The following is a 22,397-nucleotide window of genomic DNA, read 5'->3' as shown; positions in this document are numbered from 1 at the left end:
CACTTAATCACTTAAAAACACTTAAACAGGAGGCATCTGAATGTTGCTCCTCAAAGTACTTTTGGTGCTCATTCGCAAGTGAGACGTTGAAAAAGGACAGAGGGCCGATTGATGGGTGGCGAGTCTTTTGGGCTCAGAGGAGCGCAGTGCTGAAAAACTCCAGCGGAACCGGGGATTCAGGAATGGCCAACGTGGAAAAGCCACTTCCCTGGCCCACCATAAATACCCAGGTCTGCTGGCAGAGGGAGGACACCCTCGGAGGGCAGGATGACGGGGGTGTAGATTCCTAGAGGAACAGCCACGCGGCATGTTGGAAGGCAGGCGGGACGGCCCTCGCGTAGCCATGACTCGTTCCCGTGTGGCTGTACCGGTGCAGAGTTTTTAGAGTAAAGGTGGATATGTAGCATTACCCACAGGCAATAATGAAAATCAACTCAGATTAAGCGACGGTTTGAAGGATGGTGTGATGTATTTCCACTATCACCACAACATCTGACCGTGGGGAGCAATTACGTGGTAGCTACCGTCACTCACCAAGAGCCGTGAGGAACCATTACATCCTGCCCAAGAACTGAGCCCTACGCTGTCCCAAGAACTGACCCCTATGCCGTCCCACGAACTGACCCCCACAGCCGTCCCAAGCCAGTCAGCGGGTTCTTGGTGCCGGCACAGGTAACAACCCTCCTTACGCTGTAGCACATTTGTGACTCGCGTCTTTATAGCCCCGGAGGTTACGGGCTGGAAGCCGTTAATAAACTCCCGCAACACGCGTAACAGGAAGTGGCACGTGGCACGGGCGCGTTCGAGTCCAATAACAAGAACCGCCCGAAGGACCGCCCGCAAAGGCCAGCGCCGTGCAGCTGGGCTCCAGCTGCTGCTGTTGTCCTCTCTGCCGGATCGGGAACGCCGCCGTCGTAATCCCAGCTTTCCTCGTCATCCCGGCATCCCAGAACAGAACGGCTGCCGTGTTCGCTTGAGCGAGGTCAAGCGAAACACAGTTCGCTCTAGTTTGCACGGCTCCTACAGATCAAACTGATGCGAGAGGAGAGGATGAGAGGTGAGGGAGGCAGGCGGATCCACGCCTGCTTTTATGCCTAGAGGCGGCCAAACCCGCGACTTAGTGTTGAGGCATAATTCATCGCAACTTGAATGAAATTGCATCGGAGACTCCCGTACATTATTGATACACTTACAGCTCTTCCATCTGACACAGAAATCTATATTCGGCAGCGGAAAAGAAAGCCTGTCAGTGCCTATTTATGGCTCCCAAACAGAATGTCTGTTTCAACTGAGCATTACATAAGGAACTCTGGAAACTATTCCCAGATGGGGGAGGGGGGAGGGGGGGAACTAGAAGTCTCAAGCATTTAATCAGGACTTTCCTCTGCTTGTACAACCAAACCCACAAACACATATGGGGTGTGGATATGAGGGATTATTACAAAGCACTTTTTATTGCCTGCTTTTTTTATGTGCAGCATCAGCTCCAGTTAGCAAGCTGTAAAAGCCCCGTGATCTTTATGATATCATCCTCCATCAATGTGCTGTTTTAGCAAGGTCAGTTACAGAGGGAACATCACGCTTCTGTTCTTCCTCTCAACCCCTCAACCTTTCATTTTTCTCCCTCTCCCTCCCCCCCTCTCTCTCTCCATCCTCTCTCTCGCTCCCTTTATCTCTCCCTTTATACTCCCCGCAATTTAAGGAGAGAATGCACTGAATGTCCTCCTTTCTCTGTTTTGACATTTCCTGATCTCTGAGAGCACTCTGGAAATACCATGCTCCATTACAACTGGCTAAATTACAGTGATCCTTTCAAATATCACAGTCCACCCCCTCCATTAGCTCAAACAACTCTTAAGACACCAGCACGAGTGTGTAAATACACATACGGTGGCCGAAGAGGGCCGCGGCAATAAACAGCAGATTAGATAAAAGAGCTGAAAGGATTTGGGGCGAATTGAGGGGCACAAATCAACACATTTGTTTCTAAGTGGCATTTAACAGCCTTTTTTTTTTTTCCTTCTTCTTTTTTTTTTTTTTTAACATAAACAAGTGGCTGCCTCGGAGGCCCGCCGGCGTCCGACTCGTCCTGGCCGCCGCCTCGGAGGGCGCTGGCCTCAGATCCCTCCTGCTTCAAGGTGAGGATGGGAAGGAAGTGGGTTTTTTTCCCCCCTCTCATCCTAAACTGCTCCTCCAGTCTCACCTCTCCTCACAGCAGTAGATTATGTTCCGGCGATATTTCAGGGCCGGAGCCACGGCAGGGAGGGTCTGGGCCCTAAATTGGCAGGCAGGCGTCATCGTCACTTATCATACATGCTAATGGGCAAAGGCATGGAGGGGGCAGGAGCCCTGGAGAAGACCAGAGCGGCAATCTCAGCGCTGACGGCGGGAGCCGGGGGCGGCGTCGGGGAGGTCGCGGGCACATGATTGGCATCTTGTTGGCACGGGCACGGAGAGATATATGCGACGTCGCTGCTCTTTATGAGAGGCGGGGCGGGGGGGGGGGGGCGGCCACTGAGCGGCGGATTGCTTAGTTAAGCCCCACTGTGGGAGGGGAGGGATGATGAAAGCATGGCAATGATAAAGACCATGGTGGAAAATTAGATAGAGAGAACGAAGAAGAGGTAAGACACGCGAGGATGAGGAGAGAGAAGCGGTGGAGAGAGGGAGAGAGAGCTATGACCACATGGCCGTGAGGACTCCCGGAGGAACAGTTTATTCCGGGTCAGGGTGCAGTCACTTCTTCCATGGTGTCAAAGAACTATAAATAACACTTCCTGATTTGTGAGGCCAAGCTAAAATTAGCCAGCTAGTGAATGCACCCCCCCCCCCACACACACACACACACACACACAGCCATGTCTATGGTCATATAACTGGGCGTGAAACCTCTCCTTCTGCTCCAGGGGGGTCGTTCTCCTTTAGCCCCGTGGGGCAGCAAGAACAGTGTGGCGAGCCACTCAGGAGGACGAAAGCAGAAGCGCGCCAGGAACATCTGACCGAACGCCCGGAAAGTGACGGGAAACGTCTCGCCCTTCCGCGCGAAGCAGGACGCGCCGGATAACGGGAGCGAGGGAAGGGATGTGGGAGAAACATGGTTCATAGTGTGGGAGAAACATGGTTCATAACATGGTCCACATCGCTTCTCTGGGACTGCAAACAACCTTTTACTGCAAACCTTTAACCGCAAAAGCGACCTCCTGACAGGGGGTGGGGTGGGGGGCTTCCTGAAGGTTTAATGGTGGCCTGCGCGTCCGGGCCAGATATCAAACACGTTGATCGGCAGGCCTGGGGGTCTGAGGCGCCTCGTCCTTCCTGGGCCCATGACCGTTCAGGGCCATTTAAGACTCTCCGGAGGCCTGGCAGCTTTGGTGTGGTCTCTCGACGGAGCCAATCTAAAAAAAGCGATCGCCTGCTCCTGCCCGGGGGCGTGGGGGGTCACAGATGTCTCTTCCGGAGATGGCCGCGGACCAAGCGGGTGGCATTCACTTCTAACCGAAGCCTGCGCTGGCAGGAGGAGGCCATTACTGCTGTTCGACAAAATATTCATCCCAATAACAATATTACCCCGGTCAAATTAAAAAGTCAAATGAACGCACGGGGGCCTGTGGGCTGACGACGCCTCCGAGGCCACTCGAATCTTTCTGGCGAGCGCAACCCCGCGGCGACATTCGACATCGCCAGGAAAGAATCGGGGGATACGGGGAGTGGGGTGCGGGATTAGGGGGTGGGGGGTGTAGCTCGCTGCTTCCAAACACCGCATTTCTGTTCCCACAGCTCTCTACAGCCGCCGGTCGCTCAGGGCTGTCGACCACCTCAACGGCGGCAGCGGGACAAAGTTGTCATTTAGAGGAGGAGGAGCCAATAGTGGACGGCATAATAACGTCAGCTGACTCCCTCGCCTTCCGCCCTCTAAACCTCCCCGACTGGTACTAACGATGCATGCCATCCCCCTGTGGCCCAATTTGACGCTGCCAGTCGATGGACAGCCAATGTCCTGCTTAGAGGGATCGAAGGGAAGCAACAAAAAAAAAAAAAAGAGGGAGAACGCAAGGACGAGGAAATTCGCCCGGTGCTCCCCGAACAATGAGAGCATTTGATGCAATATTATATAAAAATCAATAGCAAGCTTAGCGGCACATCCGGCGGAGTTGCGGGGAGCGTCCAGGAGAGGCCAGTCTACGCGTGGTGCCCCCCGTACCAGGACTCTGGGCTTAACAGACGCTGGCGGTAGTTCCTCCGTCGGAGCAGTTAGACCTCGTCTGCAAATCAGTTGCTATGACAAACCTGACTGGTGATATCCGAGGCCCAGGAGAGGCAAAGCACTGGCCTTCATTAGTGATTCTTTTGGGTGGCGCTAAACCGGAATGGGACAGAAGCACTCATCCTTGTGCCACATTTAACAGCAGTCGGTACAGACCGAGGGAGCGCGTTTGCTAGTCAAAACTGTCCTTACCGCCTCGGCTTCAGGGTCATAACCCTGTCCCTCACACAGCCGCCATTCTCTGAAACCCCAGGCAGGGCACTGAAAAATCAAATAAAAAATTCAGCAGAAACCATAAAACAGCAAGCAGGGTGTCAGGTACCACGCTGCTAGCCTCGGCAAGGCTGTGATTTTAAATCTCCTCGCAATCTTTCCACCATGCACTTTTAACAAGGTCCCCGAAAAAAAAATGAATGCCAGCTCCGCTTCCAGACCCCCTCAGCCGAGGCGTCAGCGACCAGGCGCGCCGCTTCTCCCAGTCTGGCGGACAAGGCTCCAAGACACAATTTCATGCTTTGTGGCCAGTGTGCACCAATAACACGGGCCAGTCCAGGCCCAGCACGGAGGCGAACAGGGAAGACTCCCCTGGTGCCCGCCGCTCGGCCATCCGCCGATGCCACCCCCCCCACCACGGCCCCCCCTTGCCAGCCCACCTGTACTCCTGCTGTCACATATGAGTCCTGTGCGCGGACTGAGAAATTGAGGTGAGGACTGACTTACCATTTTATTATTGATTTCGTGAAAATGAATCTCACAGACTTTCTCCACCACATCCTCATTCTCGAAAGTTACAAAGCCAAATCCTGTGGAGAAGGAAGAGGAAAGATGAGGAGAAAAGGGGAGGAGAGAGAGAGAGAGAGAGAGAGAGAGAGAGAGAGAGAGAGAGATGGAAGGCGGAAAAGGTGGGAAAAAAAAAGCACATGATTGAAGTGAACGAACACAGAAGCAGTTAAATGAACAGGAAAAGCAACAACTATCTATTGATTGCTAATATGGCACATGCTGCAGACATGAATGAGTCATCGAGTCACGCAGCAATCTACATTTCATTGGCTCCTAATGACATACAAATTATATCTATTACAGCACAGGGGCTCTTTTGCTGTTAAAGTGATGAAGACCTGGGCATTATTAGAATAGCTATGGGTCTGCTTCTCAGAGAGGCGGGCAGTTCAAAGCCTGTTTAATGAGGTTCGTCTAGCCAGACAGCCCCTGCTCCTGATTGCCGTCTCTAAATATTCGCTGCGTTTCCACTGGCACATTTCCCTAAATGTCTCAGTTCTGTTTTCCTGCCATACACAAAACACTGTATCAAAATCCTGCTACTGGAGTAAATAAAAATCAGACACAAGAGGCAACAGAAGTGCGTTCCCAGCGGCCCGTTAAAGGGTGGGCTGGTCACGGGAAAAAAAATCCCAAGGGATAGGGCGGTCGTTGCTGAGCCTGAAGCAGGCAGTGGCCTACGCGCGCCCACCGCAATAAAAGCAGATAAAAAGCAGGCGCAGAGGGCCGATAAGAGGGCAGCAGGTAACCCCGGAGGTTTGCTCCACCCCAGGTGACCTCAGATCGATTACACGTGCAGTCGTTCTTTTTTGTAAGGGGAGGAATACATACTGCTGAGGAGGCTCCTTGACTCCCTAACCAACCTCAACCCAACTCCCTTCTGCGTGGGGTAAGCGCGGAGGTTTGGCGGCACCGGACGGCGCCCTGTGGGAGTATGCAGAGGTTGCCAAAGCTCAGGCTCACACGGTAACATCCATGCCATGACTCACTACCTAAATACACATGCCCTTCATGTTGTGATGTGGGGAAGGTTTAACGGAGGTCATTCGTTGTATGTGCAGATTATAAGGTGAGTCACGGTCGCAGCCTTAATATTGCCTGTGCAAATTTCCATGTTGTACGAAGGGGGGGGTCTCCTCCCCTCCATCTCCGGCCACAGCCAGGATCCCTGAACTTACAGGGCAGCAGCTGAACACCCCTTCCTAACCCCCACACCGCCCCCCACTGACCCAGCTCTCACGGGGAGATACAGCAGCAGAATCTATAGCCAATTACCCAGTAACCTCTCCTCTCCTGATGGCTTCCTGGACGAGGCCGTCAGGGTGTCCTGTTGCAGCCCGGGGCAGGCGCTCAGCCGGAGCCTGGGCCAGCCCGCGCTCCGGGCTCCTGCCTGAGATTTATAACCCCCGATCTGTCCCTGTCCTCCTCTTATTCCTGCTCCACCTTTCCCGGCAAGCCCCTGGGTGAGGGATGTAGGCCAGAGATACCGCCTCCACGACGCCACCATCTCTCTCTCTCTCTCTCTCTCTATTTGACAGATCTACCCGTCTGAATCTCCACTGGCTTGGGGCTATTTCCACATCCACTGCTTTTATACCCTTAAACACTGCAGAGCCGGCCTGCTGCGTCAGCTAATCAGAAAAGATGCCACTGTTTCCTATCTGCTGGAGCAGTTCCCGTCTCTCAGGGCCTGATTAGCCCCGGTCCTGCCCTGCCTCGTCTTTCTGCCTCCGTTTGTTCTCTGCTAAAAGCAATCAGCAGCCATCTATGGACGCGTGTGCATCGCCAGTAATGGCAATAACCATATGCAATAAATAAATAAATAAGGTTTTTTAAAAAAAATGAAATAAAATACATTAATCGGCATGAAATAACACGGCGAAGGCAGCAAATTGTAAACGTATGCTTACGAGTCACAACTCTCGGACGCGACAGAAAATGGAGCGCGTTTGAATCACGTACGGGGGCGGGGGGTTATGTCCCTCTTCTGCTGGGAGACATTTACATGTGTCCGCAGGGCTGTGTCCTGTGATGGGCTTTTCCTTTGAAATCATGAGAAGCAGTTAGTTTTCCATCTCGGGCCTCCACACCCTTATCAGCTGCACAGCGACCACTTCTGACAACCAACAAATCAGCTGTCAGGAGCAATTTCTCAGCAGGCAGGAGGGAGGGGGTAGCTCTACCTGTACGCCAGCAGGATACTCCCTCAACACAAACACAACGAAATTACACGCACGCCAAGCCAAATGAGCATCATTTGTACGCTGCAGCACAGAAATAGGTAATATATAATAATCTATACCGAGTATAGAGCGTGCAAATAGCGCGTTCGCTATTTCGTTACTAATATAACTGTCATGAAAAAAATATATATATATAGACAATCTGTCACGAAGTAAAATGCGCCGCCGTATATCTTTATTACATCATTGGAGGCAAAGTGAGATCGGTATTTTCACGTGAGTAAAGTGGGAGAGGTACCAAGAGGCGCTGAAGTGTGAGCTCATTTTTAGATTTACTAAGAGCCACAGAGAACAATCACCCTCTTGCTTCCTCTTAGCGCACTCGGCTCATCTACAACCTTGCGAGACGGATCAAGTAACGATCTCGCCGGCCATCTGTGTCGGGGTCCGGGGCGGTACCGGCCGAGCGTGCTCCCGGCCCGGCGTTGAGGGAGGCAGCAAATCAAAACCGCTCCGGGCTGCTTAATGACAAGGGTGACTAACACGATCTGCTGATGAACAGAGCCGATACAAAGTCATAAGAAGGAGAGAGCTCGACGGTGCAAAACATCCGCCTCCGAGCTATGGCTGCATGCTGGTCTGAGAACGACATTTAGCCACCCAGCTGGACCAAACAAGCTGCTGGCAGCCACCGGATCACGTTCCTGCCATAGCTTTCTAGCTAGCAAAATGGACAGGGCATTTATAGAGCACAAAACAAGCTCCCACGTCCGCCTTTCTCCTGTAGCTATATTTGATGGGGCGGGTGTGATTTATTTTATTTTATCTATCTATCTATCTATCTATCTATCTATCTATCTATCTATCTATCTATCTATCTATCTATTTATTTATTGGACTCTGTTTTTACCTCCTTTAACTTTTTCGTGAGATCCCTCAATGACAACACATGGATTTCCAATCTCGGGCACGATAATAAGTGTTAGTGGCTATTACTGAGGCGTCTCACACTTATTAGGTGGAGCGCGAGGCCGGCCTGGTCTCCGCAGACACCAAGACATTCACAGCCTCTTACAAAACAAAGCGCCTCCGCCAAGCTTAATGCCAGTCCCCCTCGGAGCCCCAGCACAAATAAAATTAAAATGCTAAATCAATGAGTCTTCCACTGACCTTTGCTTAAACAGCTGAGGGTGCCTGGAGCAGTTCGATGTATTTGAAGGGAAGAGGTACACAACCAAATCAGATATTATTACCAATGCGGCGTATCCTTTCCAGATGAGAGATGGGACATAGATTGCATATTGCATATTAAACATGGTAGGATGCGTTGTTTCCCTGTCGTAGCCTCCGGTCTTTCTCCCAAGCGCGTAGGCTGGAGATCAGGTACACAAACGAGTGTGTGAGCATGCATTCTAGGATACAAATATACATAATAAAATAGGAAGATTTGAGCCCACGTTACAGATTACCTGACATGTTACAGACCAGATATTTGCTTTGGAGCTCTCTAGAGGAGAGCCCAGCAGCTGGGGACTGAGAGGACAGTATCCAACATATCTGGCAACGTGTGTGTGTGTGTGAGCAAGCATGTATTAATCTGGCAGAACAGGCTGAAATGTACGCACTCACACACACACACACACACACACACACACACACACAGCAAAATCTCTGCAGCAGAAAAACAAATAGTGATATACTGACAATAAAATCAAAAAGGCAGTGCCAATTAATCTCTCTGTACTCTGATAAATGGACCCACACTCTCATCCATTAATAATGAGCGCAAAAAGTAGCACAGGAAAATCTGTCAATGTGCTTCACCCCCCACGACTCCACCCCCCTTTGGTCGGCTGGGGCTCGCGTGTGATTGGCCGAGGCTGTATATTTCAACATGGAGAAGTCCATGAAGAACGGCACGAAGGATCCTCAAGAGTCAATAAATAGATTGGCATGCATTGATGGGAGTTTGCGTCCTTATTTACACATCCTCTTAATCAAAAAGGAGACAGGAGGGGAGAAAAATAGCCTCACTATAAGCTCTGTGGAACTTAGAACCCCTGTAAACTAAACGAGAGCAGACAGCAGAATCGATGGTAGGAGCAGCTATCCCACTACATTATAATGAAGCAGCTTGCACTGAAACAAGAAGCCAGAGGAGAAAAAAAGAGGTATGAAGTAGAAAAGTTGTTGGGAAGGAGTGCTGGCACTGTTATTTCTGTGTGTGTGGCCAAGTACATGCATGGTGCATGAACTGGATTATGAAGCTCAGAGGAACCATAAAGCAGACATGATTAGCTCTTGAGGTGCTGTCGATATTATAAAGCAGGACAAGCCGGACGAGGGCGCGGGCTCCTGTCGTAGTTTATGTTCAGAGGTGAAAGGTAATATCAAGAGGTCAAAAATCAAAGACGGTCTGAGTTTTCAGTGGCCTCTTCGCTTCGCAAACCAGCGTTCTCGAGGAGCGAGGCTATCTCGCGGTGTTTACTGGAGCAGTGGCGAGCGCTCGAGGAGGTCTAAAGCGCGCGAGGCACGCGTGCTCTCTCTGCTGACCAATCACCGTGCTTTATCCGCGACTAAGTCCGCCAAGGCCTGCAAGGGGTTCGCTGTCTGAGAGGTGTAAGGGGGAGGCAGGATCTCAGGAACCTCGCACGCACCTCTGCACCATTAAAACTAAAACAGAGCACCTGCAGCCTCGCAAGTGCGCCAAGTCACGCGCCGTGCGGAGCACGTCGGTCCTCTCATCAGCCGCGCTGCGAGTCAACCGTCAGCGCAGTCAACGAAAACCACAGCAACGGTCAGAAACACCAGCGGGCGTAAGTTCCGTCTGAAGATGCAGAGGTGAACTTTGATTAAAAAACTGTAAATAACAACAGCGTGAAAGTCACTGCTTTACCGCCGACATGCGTCAGGTAAGATTTATAGCGGCATTAGGCAGCCCAAAAGCCGCCTAAAAATCCCAAACACCAGGCACTTGGTCGGGAGGCATTCCTTCCTAATAGCTAATGATCTAAGTCCATCCGCCCTCATTAAAGAAGACAGATGAAGGGGAAGGTCTTGGCTGTGCACAGTCAGCAGGGCCTATCTTCAGGAATTATGGAGCAGTCCTATAGGGGGAAGACAGAGGTCCCCGGAGCACACTGATAAAGGCAACTCCTTGGCTCCACACAATTAGCAAAGACATTACAAATACATACCACAGTCTGTCTGTTCAAGCGGTGTAAGAGGATATTTGTAACTTTTTATGTGACAAGTCACTAGAAAAAGGAGTAAGTCATTTAACTAACATCCTGACTTGGGACTTTTATCTTGCATGAGAGAATACAATAAATTACTATAATTATCATCAAATTGGATTAATTATCAATGTAAATGTGCATTTGTGCCACTTTTCATTGTATTTGCTGTCTGTGGCAGGGTTAAAACACTTTATATACCTGTATTAACTGAAACTCTACCTACAACTCTACAAATGTCTCAGGGAATTAAATATTCCTCAGGATTCTTAGACAAATTAGGAACATAGTCCCCAATAATTTAATATTCACAAATTCTCTCAAGTTTAACAATACTTGTTGACTATTTAGTATAAATAATATAATTTAATAATAGAAAGTAATATAACCACTTTGAAGCTATGAATAGAACTAGAAAGACATGAGGTAACACCGCTAAAACAAACAACACATTTCAAATACGATTGAGCCATTTTTAACTCATGTGTTTGGCTGGCCGTGTCCACGACGGCGCGTTTGGCTGACCGTGTCCTCGACTGTGTGCTTGGCTGACCGTGTCCTCGACTGTGTGCTTGGCTGACCGTGTCCTCGACTGTGTGCTTGGCTGACCGTGTCCTCGACTGTGTGTTTGGCTGACCGTGTTGAGGACTGTATGTTTGGCGGGCTGTGTCCTCGACTGTGTGGCTGACTGTGTCCACGACTGTGTGTCTGGCTCTGACAGGCCTGGTAATGGGTCATCATACAGCAGGGAGCTTTGAGCGCGATGCGTTCTGACAGTCCTTTGTTTCATAATCCCCAAACTCCACGCAGGCTGCTGCCTTCTCCAGGGCTCCCCAGCAACAAGTCCAATTTCACCCTTCTCCTCTGCAAAGGCTAATGTGATTACACTAGCATCAAAACAATTTGGGCCTTAATTACAGAAGGCACATCAAGGCAAGAGCCATGATAGGAATTTCTCAAAGGAAGCAACTGGCATGACAAATTAAGAAAGGACTGGGGGGGGGGTGTTTTTTATAACATGGTGTGTGTTGCATGGATGACATTGTTAGCACCAGAAGAGAAGAGCAAGGCACCTCCTACACTAGTGCTCATCCCTCCTAGAAACAGAACCTGAGAAACAACGACACATCAAGGCTGAAGTTTTCGAGTGTATGGTGTCTAATGAGTCATAAACATTGACTAACAGTTCTGGTTATGTCTGCTAAGAGTAATCCTTGTTGGAGGACAGCTAAACGAATATGCTACTAATCTCCAGCCCAGGGGAAAGGTCAAAGTTCAGTCACGGCATTGATACTTCTTCCCAGGAAGTGAAAACCTTTCCTTTTTAACCAATCCCCAGAAGTGTCAAAGACCACAAAAGAGACAGCTCCACCTTAAACGGCTATTGTACAAACGCATCTGGAGCTTCTCACCCTGTTCCTCGTAGCCTTGGCACTGGGCACTGGAGCTCAATCATTATGTCTAATTAGGCGCTCCAAACTCGCCCAACAACCGTCAACGTTTTTGCAGCAAAGCCGATAGATCTCATTACTACACCTCTCTTCTACTTGGCTTTTAGAATTTCAGTGCTGAGATGCTAAAGTAGATGCCCTTGAGACAGATGTGAATTCAGAGAGAGAGAAAGACAGAGAGAGAGAGAGAGAGAGAGAGAGAGAGAGTGTGTGTGAGTGAGTAATGAATATGTAAGTAATTATCACTGTTCAAGTTGTGGATGGCTGTATGACCTCTGTCATATACATAGAGCTTACAGCCTATCCGCTGCCATATGAGAATGTGCTAACTGTCCAGTAGTCCATCAGGGGTACACCATTGTTGGTTGGACATGTCTGAGTTGTGGACCACTGTGTGAAGGAGTAAACCAGCACCATCACCGCCACGTCTCATAATCCTGCTCCACCTCTGTGCCACCACCGTATCAGCGTAAACGCTGTATTAAGACTGAGAATTGTCTGTCACCCAAATGATATCCAGTTAGCAAAAGTGGTCCCAAGGTCAGAAACTGGCCCGGGAGTGTAAAGGGATGCTGGTGGATTGTACATTCACAAAAAGCACAGGTGTACTTAATAAAGACAGGTGTACTTAATAAAGCACAGGTGTACTTAATAAAGACAGGTGTACTTAATAAAGCTGCTAGTACGTGTAAGTGCTGATGCATGCTGTGTTATGGTCAAAGATCCTTTGTCAGGTACGTATGTGTTTCTAATCCTGGGTAGATTGTAAATGTTGCATTGCTTTAATGCTGTATATAAATTCAGACACTGTAAACCTCACTACTGAGCTGCACCCCATAATACAAGGAGACAAACAGGATTAATATGTGCTCCAGTTCATGCTACAAACATCAGTTCTGGTCTCTTTTGCACTCCTAAGTGACATGTTAAATTACAGCAGTGCACACCTGTGCCTGGGACTGCACAGGTCTGGGTGATGTGGTGCCGGTTGCATAGTACAATAGAGGGAAGTTATTACAAGTACTGGGATGTGGAGATGACCAAGACGGGTGGAAAACAAACATTTCCTCACGGCTCTTATATGTGTCATTTTGAAAACATCAGCATTTGTAGTAAAGCATGTGTGCAGTCTGGCTCTACTGACTTTCACACCTACGTTGTGTGTGTGTGTGTGTGTGTGTTCAGGGATCTATTTGGTCCATGCTTGTGTATGTAGGTCACCTAGCAGCACTGGGCCCATAAATTTCACTGTCCTACTTAAATAGACCCACACAGTTCGCTTGAAAACTGGAAAAAAAAATGTACTCAGCGTGCCCACAGAAGCCCCTTCTCCTACATCCACCCAATACTTCATCCTCTGGGTTGAGAAATTGGTGCAGAGCGGTAATAAGATTTAAAAAGCAAAAGCAACAAAATAACACAACAATCTAATAATCTATACACGATGAACTGAGTTCTGGTGATAAGAGACGCTAAGCATGAACAAATCCAATTTACAGCGCTCACAAATAAACAAAAAAAATGCCAAAAAAAAAAAGAAGCAGGCTCTGATTTTATCAGTGTGAAAGTCCCTTATATTTTCCTGCCCTTGGTAAGTTGAAAGTTCTGTTTCAATTAATCTATACCTCACAAAGCAAGGAGCACAAATGAACTTGTATCTGGGAGAACCGATATAGCATATTTTCAATGCAAGAACTTTAAAGAACTACCAAAAATACGTTCTACGAATCTCCAGCGCCGATAGCAAACCACGCACAGAGAATAGGCCGAGTTCTAATGGCTTTTCAACTGCCTTTATAGTTTATTTCTTATCTGTACACAGAGGAAGCAGGAAAAACATGACCTACACGTCAGCATGTTAATGAACAGAGAGAAGAAAGTGGTACAAGCGAAGTCCAGCAATAATCTAAACCACAGAGCCTCCAATAGCACAGTCCCAAACACACATAAAAGAGCCTCCAATACCAGTCCCAAACACACATAAAAGAGCCTCCAATACCAGTCCCAAACACACATAAAAGAGCCTCCAATAGCACAGTCCCAAACACACATAAAAGAGCCTCCAATAGCACAGTCCCAAACACACATAAAAGAGCCTCCAATAGCACAGTCCCAAACACACATAAAAGAGCCTCCAATACTAGTCCCAAACACACATAAAAGAGCCTCCAATAGCACAGTCCCAAACACACATAAAAGAGCCTCCAATAGCACAGTCCCAAACACACATAAAAGAGCCTCCAATAGCACAGTCCCAAACACACATAAAAGAGCCTCCAATAGCACAGTCCCAAACACACATAAAAGAGCCTCCAATAGCACAGTCCCAAACACACATAAAAGAGCCTCCAATAGCACAGTCCCAAACACACATAAAAGAGCCTCCAATAGCACAGTCCCAAACACACATAAAAGAGCCTCCAATAGCACAGTCCCAAACACACATATAAGAGCCTCCAATAGCACAGTCCCAAACACACATATAAGAGCCTCCAATACTACAGTCCCAAACACACATAAAAGACCCTCCAATACCACAGTCCCAAACACGCATAACAGAGCCTCCAATACCACAGTCCCAAACACGCATAACAGAGCCTCCAATACCATAGTCCCAAACACACACAACAGAGCCTCCAATAGCCGACATTTATAACAGTCGGACGGCAGACTGAAACGTGAAGAACAAAGATGTACAGGATTACAAGATAAGAGTATGATTAAAACCAACTAATTAAAAACATGAATTAATGAACGAATAAAAGGCTTTACAAAAACAGAGTAACAGATCAGATTTTCCAAAGCAATGACCTATTTCTCCAAAAAAAGAAAAGTTTAAAAGACATTAAAACAAATGAAACGAATCCACTTCGCACTGTGCAAACCTGTTACCTTCAACGCAGAGACCAAAGCAACTTGGTTTGTATGCTGCTTTCAAGCAAATTCACTTTTACATTTGCATTGTAGTCTTCCTGTGGGTAATCATACACTACATTAATCGCACAATATTCACACATGGCTGAAAGAGCAGGACAGATTAGAATCAAACCATCAAATGTGTTTACAGACAGGGAGGCGGCAGACAGATAGAGAGAGAGATATAAAGAAAGAGAGAGAGAGAGAGGGAGAGGGAGAGAGAGAGAGAGAGAGAGAGAGAGAGGGGGGGAGAGAGAGAGAGAGAGAGAGAGAGAGAGAGAGAGAGAGAGAGAGAGAGAGAGAGAGAGTGTATGTGTGCCTGTGGAAGACTGTGGAACAACATCTTTAGGAGATGAATAACACTAATAGAATGTAATTGAGCCACTTTCTATGACTATGCCCGGATTTTTAATGTTTGAGCACATATGGCGCATTCAAAGAGATCAATGGGACCGACTTTTCTGTAATGAACAGCGCATGTACAGAAGGTGCAGCTTCCCCAGGTCAGTCAGGCCTGCTGCATCCACTCACAGACCAAACATATGTTTTCCATTCATCCATATCTCCATCAATTCAAATAACGTGACCTGCACATCTGCAACTGTTAATATTAGCAAAACACATTTCCCACAGTTCTTCAGACAAACACAAACACACACAAACACACACACACACACACACACACACACACACACACACACAACTGAAGCTGAACCAACGCAAAAAACAGAACCACAAGCTCCTGCATTGCTCGATCGGTCAGCGGCCTCGGTCGAGCAAATTCGCTTTCTCTTTGTTCCCTCTAATGCTTTTTAAATTATTTTTACTTATTGCCTATTTGAGGATTTGATCGATTTTCCCCTGTTGACATGTCAAAAAAAATGACTGTATCATGTCTTCCAGTACACACCAATCACTAGAGCCATAGCTGAGAGACTAGCCAAGTACAGAACACCCAACTGTCTGGCCAACGTGGTGGGTGGGCCAAAGCCACAGGGGGCGAGGCCACCTACATTAGCATATGCTGCATATGCGTCCCTGCTCTCGGCCCTCCTTGGTCCCTCCTCGGCACATCTGAAACTTTATTAAGTGCAACGTAATTGCTTGCAAAATTGGATGTGAAAATGTACATTACTGAGGCATCCCAGTGCATCTCCACTGTTTTAATCACCCGCACCTGGGCAGGAGCCAAGGTGAATTAGCAGAAATGAAAAGGTTCTCGCCGACGCCTCCCCAGACTGCGCTCATCCTGCTGGCCCCGCCTTCGGCTTTGTGCCGGGCGCTTCCATCCGCACCGGTGTCCCATCATGCCGGCCGAGGCACGAGGCGGCTACCAGAGGGAGGAGCGGCGAGCGAAGTGCCGTGACGGGGCCAGGTGAGGCGAGGCAGATGGGCTTCCCTGGGAGATCCCGAGAGAGATTGAGGCCGGCGCTTCGGAGCTTTGGCCGCGCGCGGAATGCTGAATGAGAGGGAACGTGATGATTGAAGGAGGAATCGACCAAACTCTCCTGTGACGCTTCCAGTGTCCACGGCTACGGGATCTTAAATGAAAGGTATGAGTGAATTACCTCCGAAATTCTAGGACGAAGTCAGTGCGCGAGAGGCCGGACATCTCACAGGCACCATTACGATCTTGGAAATGAGGAATCTTAAGTGAATCCAGATTTTCAAGTGTCATAATTCACTTCACTTTGATGTAACATCACTATGCAAGGTCAGGTTCACAATTAAGAGCAGTCCACATATACAGGGACTTAATTGTGAGTTAGTGCCAAAATTAAAGCCGATTCCGACCTCATTGCTGTGGAAAGCGAATCACTACGCGCTGCCGTGCCGTGCGCGCACGGACAGTGAAAACGTAAGTGTTAATAACCACCTTCAGCGAATCAACACAAGGCCAATAAGTGGGCTCCTGATCAGTATTCCGAGCTGCTCCAAGCAGGAAGGAAGAGGAAAAGGCTAAAGGCTCCCTTTTTTAAAAAACAGGTTTTCGCTCCAGGCGTTTTCCCCCTCTTTAATTGCTCTTTCAGATAGGCCTGATCAATCTGATGGCCGGGAGCCCAGCTGAGCGCTGCTATTACCCGCCCTTTGAAGATGCATTCTGAGGGGGCCGCACAGCTGGCCCAGTTGCCTCTAATTCATCTAAAGGTTAGTCAGATAGACTGGACGCCGGACGCCCCCCAGGCCAGTCTTTCTCCTGGACATTTCTTTAAAAAACGTTTGTTTGTTTATTTGTTTGATGCTGCTGCTCGGGGTTTACTAAGAAGATGGGCCGAAGATTTTTGTGGTGCTAGCGCCATGCCTAGCCGCAGTGGCTAATGCTGAAAATAAAATACACAGAGGTGCTTAGTGAATGTCGATGGGAAGGGGCAAACTAAGATACACACACACTCACGCACACACATACTCAGTCACACTCACACACACACACGCGCACACAAACGCGCGCACACACACGCACTCCGACACACACACGTGCGCGCGCACACACACGCACACACACACATGCACACACACGCACACACACACTTTCTCACACACACACACTCACACGCACTCACACACACACACTCACACTCACGCACTCACACTCATACTCACACGCACTCACACACAGACACGCTCACACACACACACACACTCACGCTCACACAGACACGCTCACACGCACACTCATGCACACACACACATACCCATGCACACACTCACGCACACACACACATACTCACGCACACACTCACGCACACACACACACACTCACATACACACTCACACACATGCACAGACACGCTCACACGCACACACTCATACTCACGCACACACACTCACACTCACACACAGACACACTCACACGCACACACTCACGCACACACACATACTCACACACACATACTCACGCACACACACACACACACACACGCACAGACACGCTCACACGCACAGACACGCTCACATGCACACACTCACGCACACACACACACATACTCACGCACACACACTCACACACACACACATTTGCAGTCACAAGATCAACACAACAGTCTATTTTATCCAGGGAAATGATGTGGCGTTTTTGAAACCACACAGTCCATTGTCAGAATTGCAAATAATTTACAGATTCACATTATTTGTGGGTGATTGATATCAAACTCCTGCCTCTATTAACTAACACGTAACTGAATGTGACACATGCTCTGTTGATCTTAAAAGAAAGCACATCGTAAGCTTTGCGTGAGCATTATTTGCACACAGGATCTCAAATCATACCCCAACACTGATATCGTGGAGGGCTGCCACACCTAATGCATGTCATTAAGAACACGGCGGACAGCTCCTGCTCTGTCAGGAGAGAGGCGATACCTCGGAACGTCGGCACCTCCGGAGCACGGGAACCGCCAATCAGCGAGGCCTGTGGGGAGGGCGAAAGTCCGAGAGAGCCTCCTTCAGGGTTTGATGGCATGCGGGAGGGACTGCATTAGCGTCTTCTCTTGCCATTTATGAGGGCCGAAGAGGCTCTTCAGCCAGACCCTGGAAGGCTAGCTTTCAAAGGGCCACTTCCCACATGCATTCGCATTCACGCGCTCCCTCTCTCCACCTTCCCCCCCCCCCCACATGCATTCGCATTCACGCGCTCCCTCTCTCCACCTTCCCCCCCCCCCCCCCAAGGCATATATCCTCGGGCCTTTCGCCCTGGAGGCGCGTCCAGGCGGAGGTCTGGAGATGGCGGGGAGCAAATTACACCTTCATTAATAGACAGCCCTCCTCATAATCTGGCGAGCCCTCCCTATCATCATGCTCTTGTAATCCCCGGCTACGACGCTGCTCTTAACAAGGCATAATGGGGTTGAAAGCCGATGCTTAATAATCTATCAAAGATAGCGGGCAGCCGGCCCGTAATAGAGGATCCCTCGCACATAATCAGGGTGCCCCGTGCTGTAATTCCGAGCAGCCCAGGGAGAAATTGCCGGGGCTGGAGATATGGCGGAAGAGTGGCGACTGATGGAGCCCAGACGGGCCAGCTCTTGTCTCGCGCCCTCCTCGCTCTTGGGCTTCCGCCCGGGCACACGGCTCAGGGGCCGTCCCGGGGCGTCCTGCGCCCCCGACCTCCCCGACGGGAACCTCGCGTCCGCCCACGCGCTCTTCAAAGGGAAAAGGTCGAACCATTTTGCCGGCTCCCTAGGGGGAGCCTTTTTTTTTTTTTTTTTTTGTGGGCCCACTGGGCACTGAAGGCCATTCCCTAATCGTATGCCAAAAAATGTGGAAACGTTTATAGCATTTATGTTCATTACATGCTGGGGAGCGTTTTTGCTGAGGCACGAGTGCAGAATAACAACAGATGGACAGTATCTTATTTGGTGTTTTCTTGGTGCATGATGGGATATGAACCTGAGTGTGTGAATTTAAGGCATTTTAATACATTTGTGTGTAGCTCTGACAAGGCCTTAATGGTGGCTTCCAAAATCTCAAACTGTGAGTACACTGTTTTGTGTAGCAGTTTTACACTGAATGTTGAATATTTGTACTACTATGTAGGTGACAAGTGGTTTTCACACCTGGTAACATACAGGATTTTTTTAGGTGAGATTTAGTGAGTTTGTCGCTCACACAGCTGTTACTGTGGCTATGATTGGGCTTTGTCATTCTCACAGTAAGTGGTGTCTGTGTGTGTCTGTGTGCTGTTTGTTGGGGAGGTGGGGTGTGGGTCTTGGGTAGCTAGAGATGCCCAATTTAGCACGACGCGAGACGAGTGTGGTCATCTTGTTTGTGTGTGCCAGATAAATACGCAGAACTACTTCCACACCTGAAAACAGTGCTGTGTTCACATTGTTACTCTTTGAGCGCGTGCGCGTGCGGGTCTTATCTCTTCAGTTTAATTTAAAGAGCACATCTACCTCCCCTGACCTTCACCGGAGCCCCAGGTTCTGCCGAACCTCCAGCTGTCTGAGCTCCTCTGAGGTTCTGTGTGGCAGCGCCCGGCCCCGCAGACTCCCGGCTGGCTGACCCTTGCCTTGTCTCCGCAGACGATCGGTGCGGGCAGAGCAGATAAAAAAGGCCTGCACAAACCCAGGCGGAAAGGCACCCTCCTGTTCTGCCCCCGCCTTATTTCTCTTTCTCTCTCTCCTTCATTCTCCGCCTCACTTTCTTCCGCTTTGTCGTGTCGCGCGCATAAAGGGATCGCTCGCTGGAAAATGTCACTCGCTGTCATTTTTATAATTTGATTTATACGTTGTCAGAAATCTACTTACGCCTCACAGGCTGCTGGAGTCAAAAAGCCATCCAGGAGACGCTGGAGGTTAAACAGATCATTGTACATATTCTCCCTGCAATTTCCTTTAATAACCCTTTAGAAGTACAAGAAGGAAGGAAATGGAATTTTAATGACATCGCCAGCTCCCGTCCCCTACACCCCTCCCACCACAAATACTTCAACACTCCGCCGTCAAAACGCCTTTTCTCCCAATTTCCTCTTACCACAATTTCCATGTCATCTCATGTACATATTTCTTTTATTGACCTTTCACCGGGAGATGTGGGGTTGGCCTTTCCGGGAGTTGAGGGGAGTGTGCTTTCGATTCGGGCATCCAAAGAGAAAGGTATCGAGAAACCGAGTCACGCTCCTTGAAGAAAGACAAGGATAAGAGGCAGGGGTTTGTTCCTTATAGTAAACGAGAAACTTGTGAGACGGTGTCAGAAGTCTCGTCTTATGAGGCTCAGCCTGCTCCGCGAGTTCACACTTGACTCCTCTCGGGTCGCTTGAGCACGGCTCGATGGTTTCTCTTCCTCTGCGGTTTACTGATGCCCGTAACGATGAACAAGCCAACCAACTGGAGATGCTGCCACACCGGTTGGAGAGAGACGGCCGTGTCCACTAATTGAGCCACTGGACGGTTGAGCACAGCGGCTCGGACTGTCAACAATGGGGCCAAGTTCCACTGTGACGAAACTCCGGTGCCAAAACCAGGCTGAAGTCGAAGAGTCCCAGTGATGATGTCTGTCCAAGGCTAACGACCTACCAAGCGGGTCTCATCAGAGAGCAACATCCTTCCCTGCTCCCCCTCCAAATAGCTGATGTCAGTCCTCATGATTACACACATACCCCCCCCCCCCAACACTCTGTTCCCACCACCCCAGGCTGGTCCCCAGAGCAGTAGGACCAAGATTATTGGAACCAACTCAGTTGTCCGCTGTCCACTTCTCTCCTTCCATGTCTCTCTCCATCCTTCTCTGCCTCTCTCCATTTCTCTCTCTCTCTCTCTCTCTCCATCTCTGTGTCTCTCTCTTTGTCTGTTTCTGAGTCTCTCTCTCGCTCTCTCTCCCTCATCCTCACTAAGCCTCGGCAGGGATTTTGCCTGCTCCAGAGGACTCTGATCCCCGACAAAGTCCAGGTAGATCGTCCTGGCTTTCAAGAACAAAGTGGCGACAGGTAGCGGATTCCAGGCAGGGTGCTGCATCTGCCAGGGGCTCCTCTGTGCCGCACCTCCCACGCCCACAGGACCGAACAGGTGGGGTGGTCCCTCTCCGCCGGGGATGGAGAAACACAGACGCAGGTAGTGCACCGAACGCAAAGCCTGAGCATAGATAGCTTCTCAGGACTTCAGCCTGGCCCTCAAAACGGTTGGACTCTGTGCAGTCGACGGCGCCCCGGCGGTCATCGGAGAGTCTGTGACCGCGTTGTATACGGACGGCGCCTTCGTGGCTACGCTCCGAGCGCGCTCCATGGATGTATGCTTTCCAAACCAAAGCCCCCCCCCAAAAAAAAACAGAACAGACAGGGGAAACGTGAACTGCAATCTGCACCATCAACACCGGCCCACTCGAAGGCCCCTCCGAAGCCCAGCGCACAATATATACATCATGACACGGCGTGACATAACAGTAAATGGAGCTGGCAAAACAAATCTCCCTTTGTTCCATTCAGCTGGGGGGGAGCAGTTATCAGGCACTTTCTCGCTGTGTGTCTGCGATTGTTTCAGAGCTGAAGGAGCTCTTATCTCCTTGCCTGTTAACGAGGCCCTTCATTAGTGCCGCTTGTTGCCATTCACGCTGCCTCCGTTGCCATGGCTACCGGCCGGCGCTGTCACTCAGGCCGGGGACGTCTTTATCAGAAGAAAAGTAGCGGGCGCTGTGGCAGAAGGTGCTATCTACCCCCCCTCCCCCCACCCGCACCAGACACGTTCAAAAGCCAAACTTGTTCTGACTTCGGCGGCTGTAGCATTCTTTTTTTTTTTTTTTTTTTCCCATTTATGAAGACTTCAGTTTACATATTACTTCAGAGAGGTTGAGCAGCATTCACGGTGATGCATTTCCAGAATAGTTGGCGATATTAATATTTTCACCAAACCTGTTTTTGTGTAGCACAAAGGATGATGTATTTTCAGTTCGGCGCCGGTGATGTTTGCGCTCGGCCTGCGTCGTGCAGGCTGCACTTTTTCCGGGTTCTCACCGAGCTTTCACAGCTAATACCGCCATTACCGTCACCAGGCCCCCACCCCCACCCGCTCCCCACGTCAGCGTCCGTTCGAAGGCTATTACAGCTTCCAAACAGGGCCAAAACTCACGGACG

At 49.5% G+C, this 22,397-nt stretch overlaps 1 protein-coding gene across 4 annotated transcripts in view; it reads right to left on the bottom strand.

The window, feature by feature from the left end:
• msi2b (musashi RNA-binding protein 2b) overlaps positions 1 to 22,397 on the bottom strand; it is a 169,807-nt gene that overhangs the window by 35,960 nt on the left and 111,450 nt on the right. For all 4 annotated transcript variants that reach the window (XM_035534014.1, XM_035534013.1, XM_035534015.1 and 1 more), the window contains exon 8: positions 4,985 to 5,067. In XM_035534014.1, the coding sequence (XP_035389907.1) occupies positions 4,985 to 5,067 (83 nt within the window). The remainder of the gene's footprint in view (positions 1 to 4,984; positions 5,068 to 22,397) is intronic.

This window comes from Electrophorus electricus, chromosome 15 (genome assembly GCF_013358815.1).
Source record: "Electrophorus electricus isolate fEleEle1 chromosome 15, fEleEle1.pri, whole genome shotgun sequence".
In the NCBI taxonomy this organism is placed as follows: Eukaryota; Metazoa; Chordata; class Actinopteri; order Gymnotiformes; family Gymnotidae; genus Electrophorus; species Electrophorus electricus.
The sequence above is the reverse complement of the archived record's forward strand: the minus strand, read 5'-3'. Positions and strand labels throughout refer to the sequence as shown.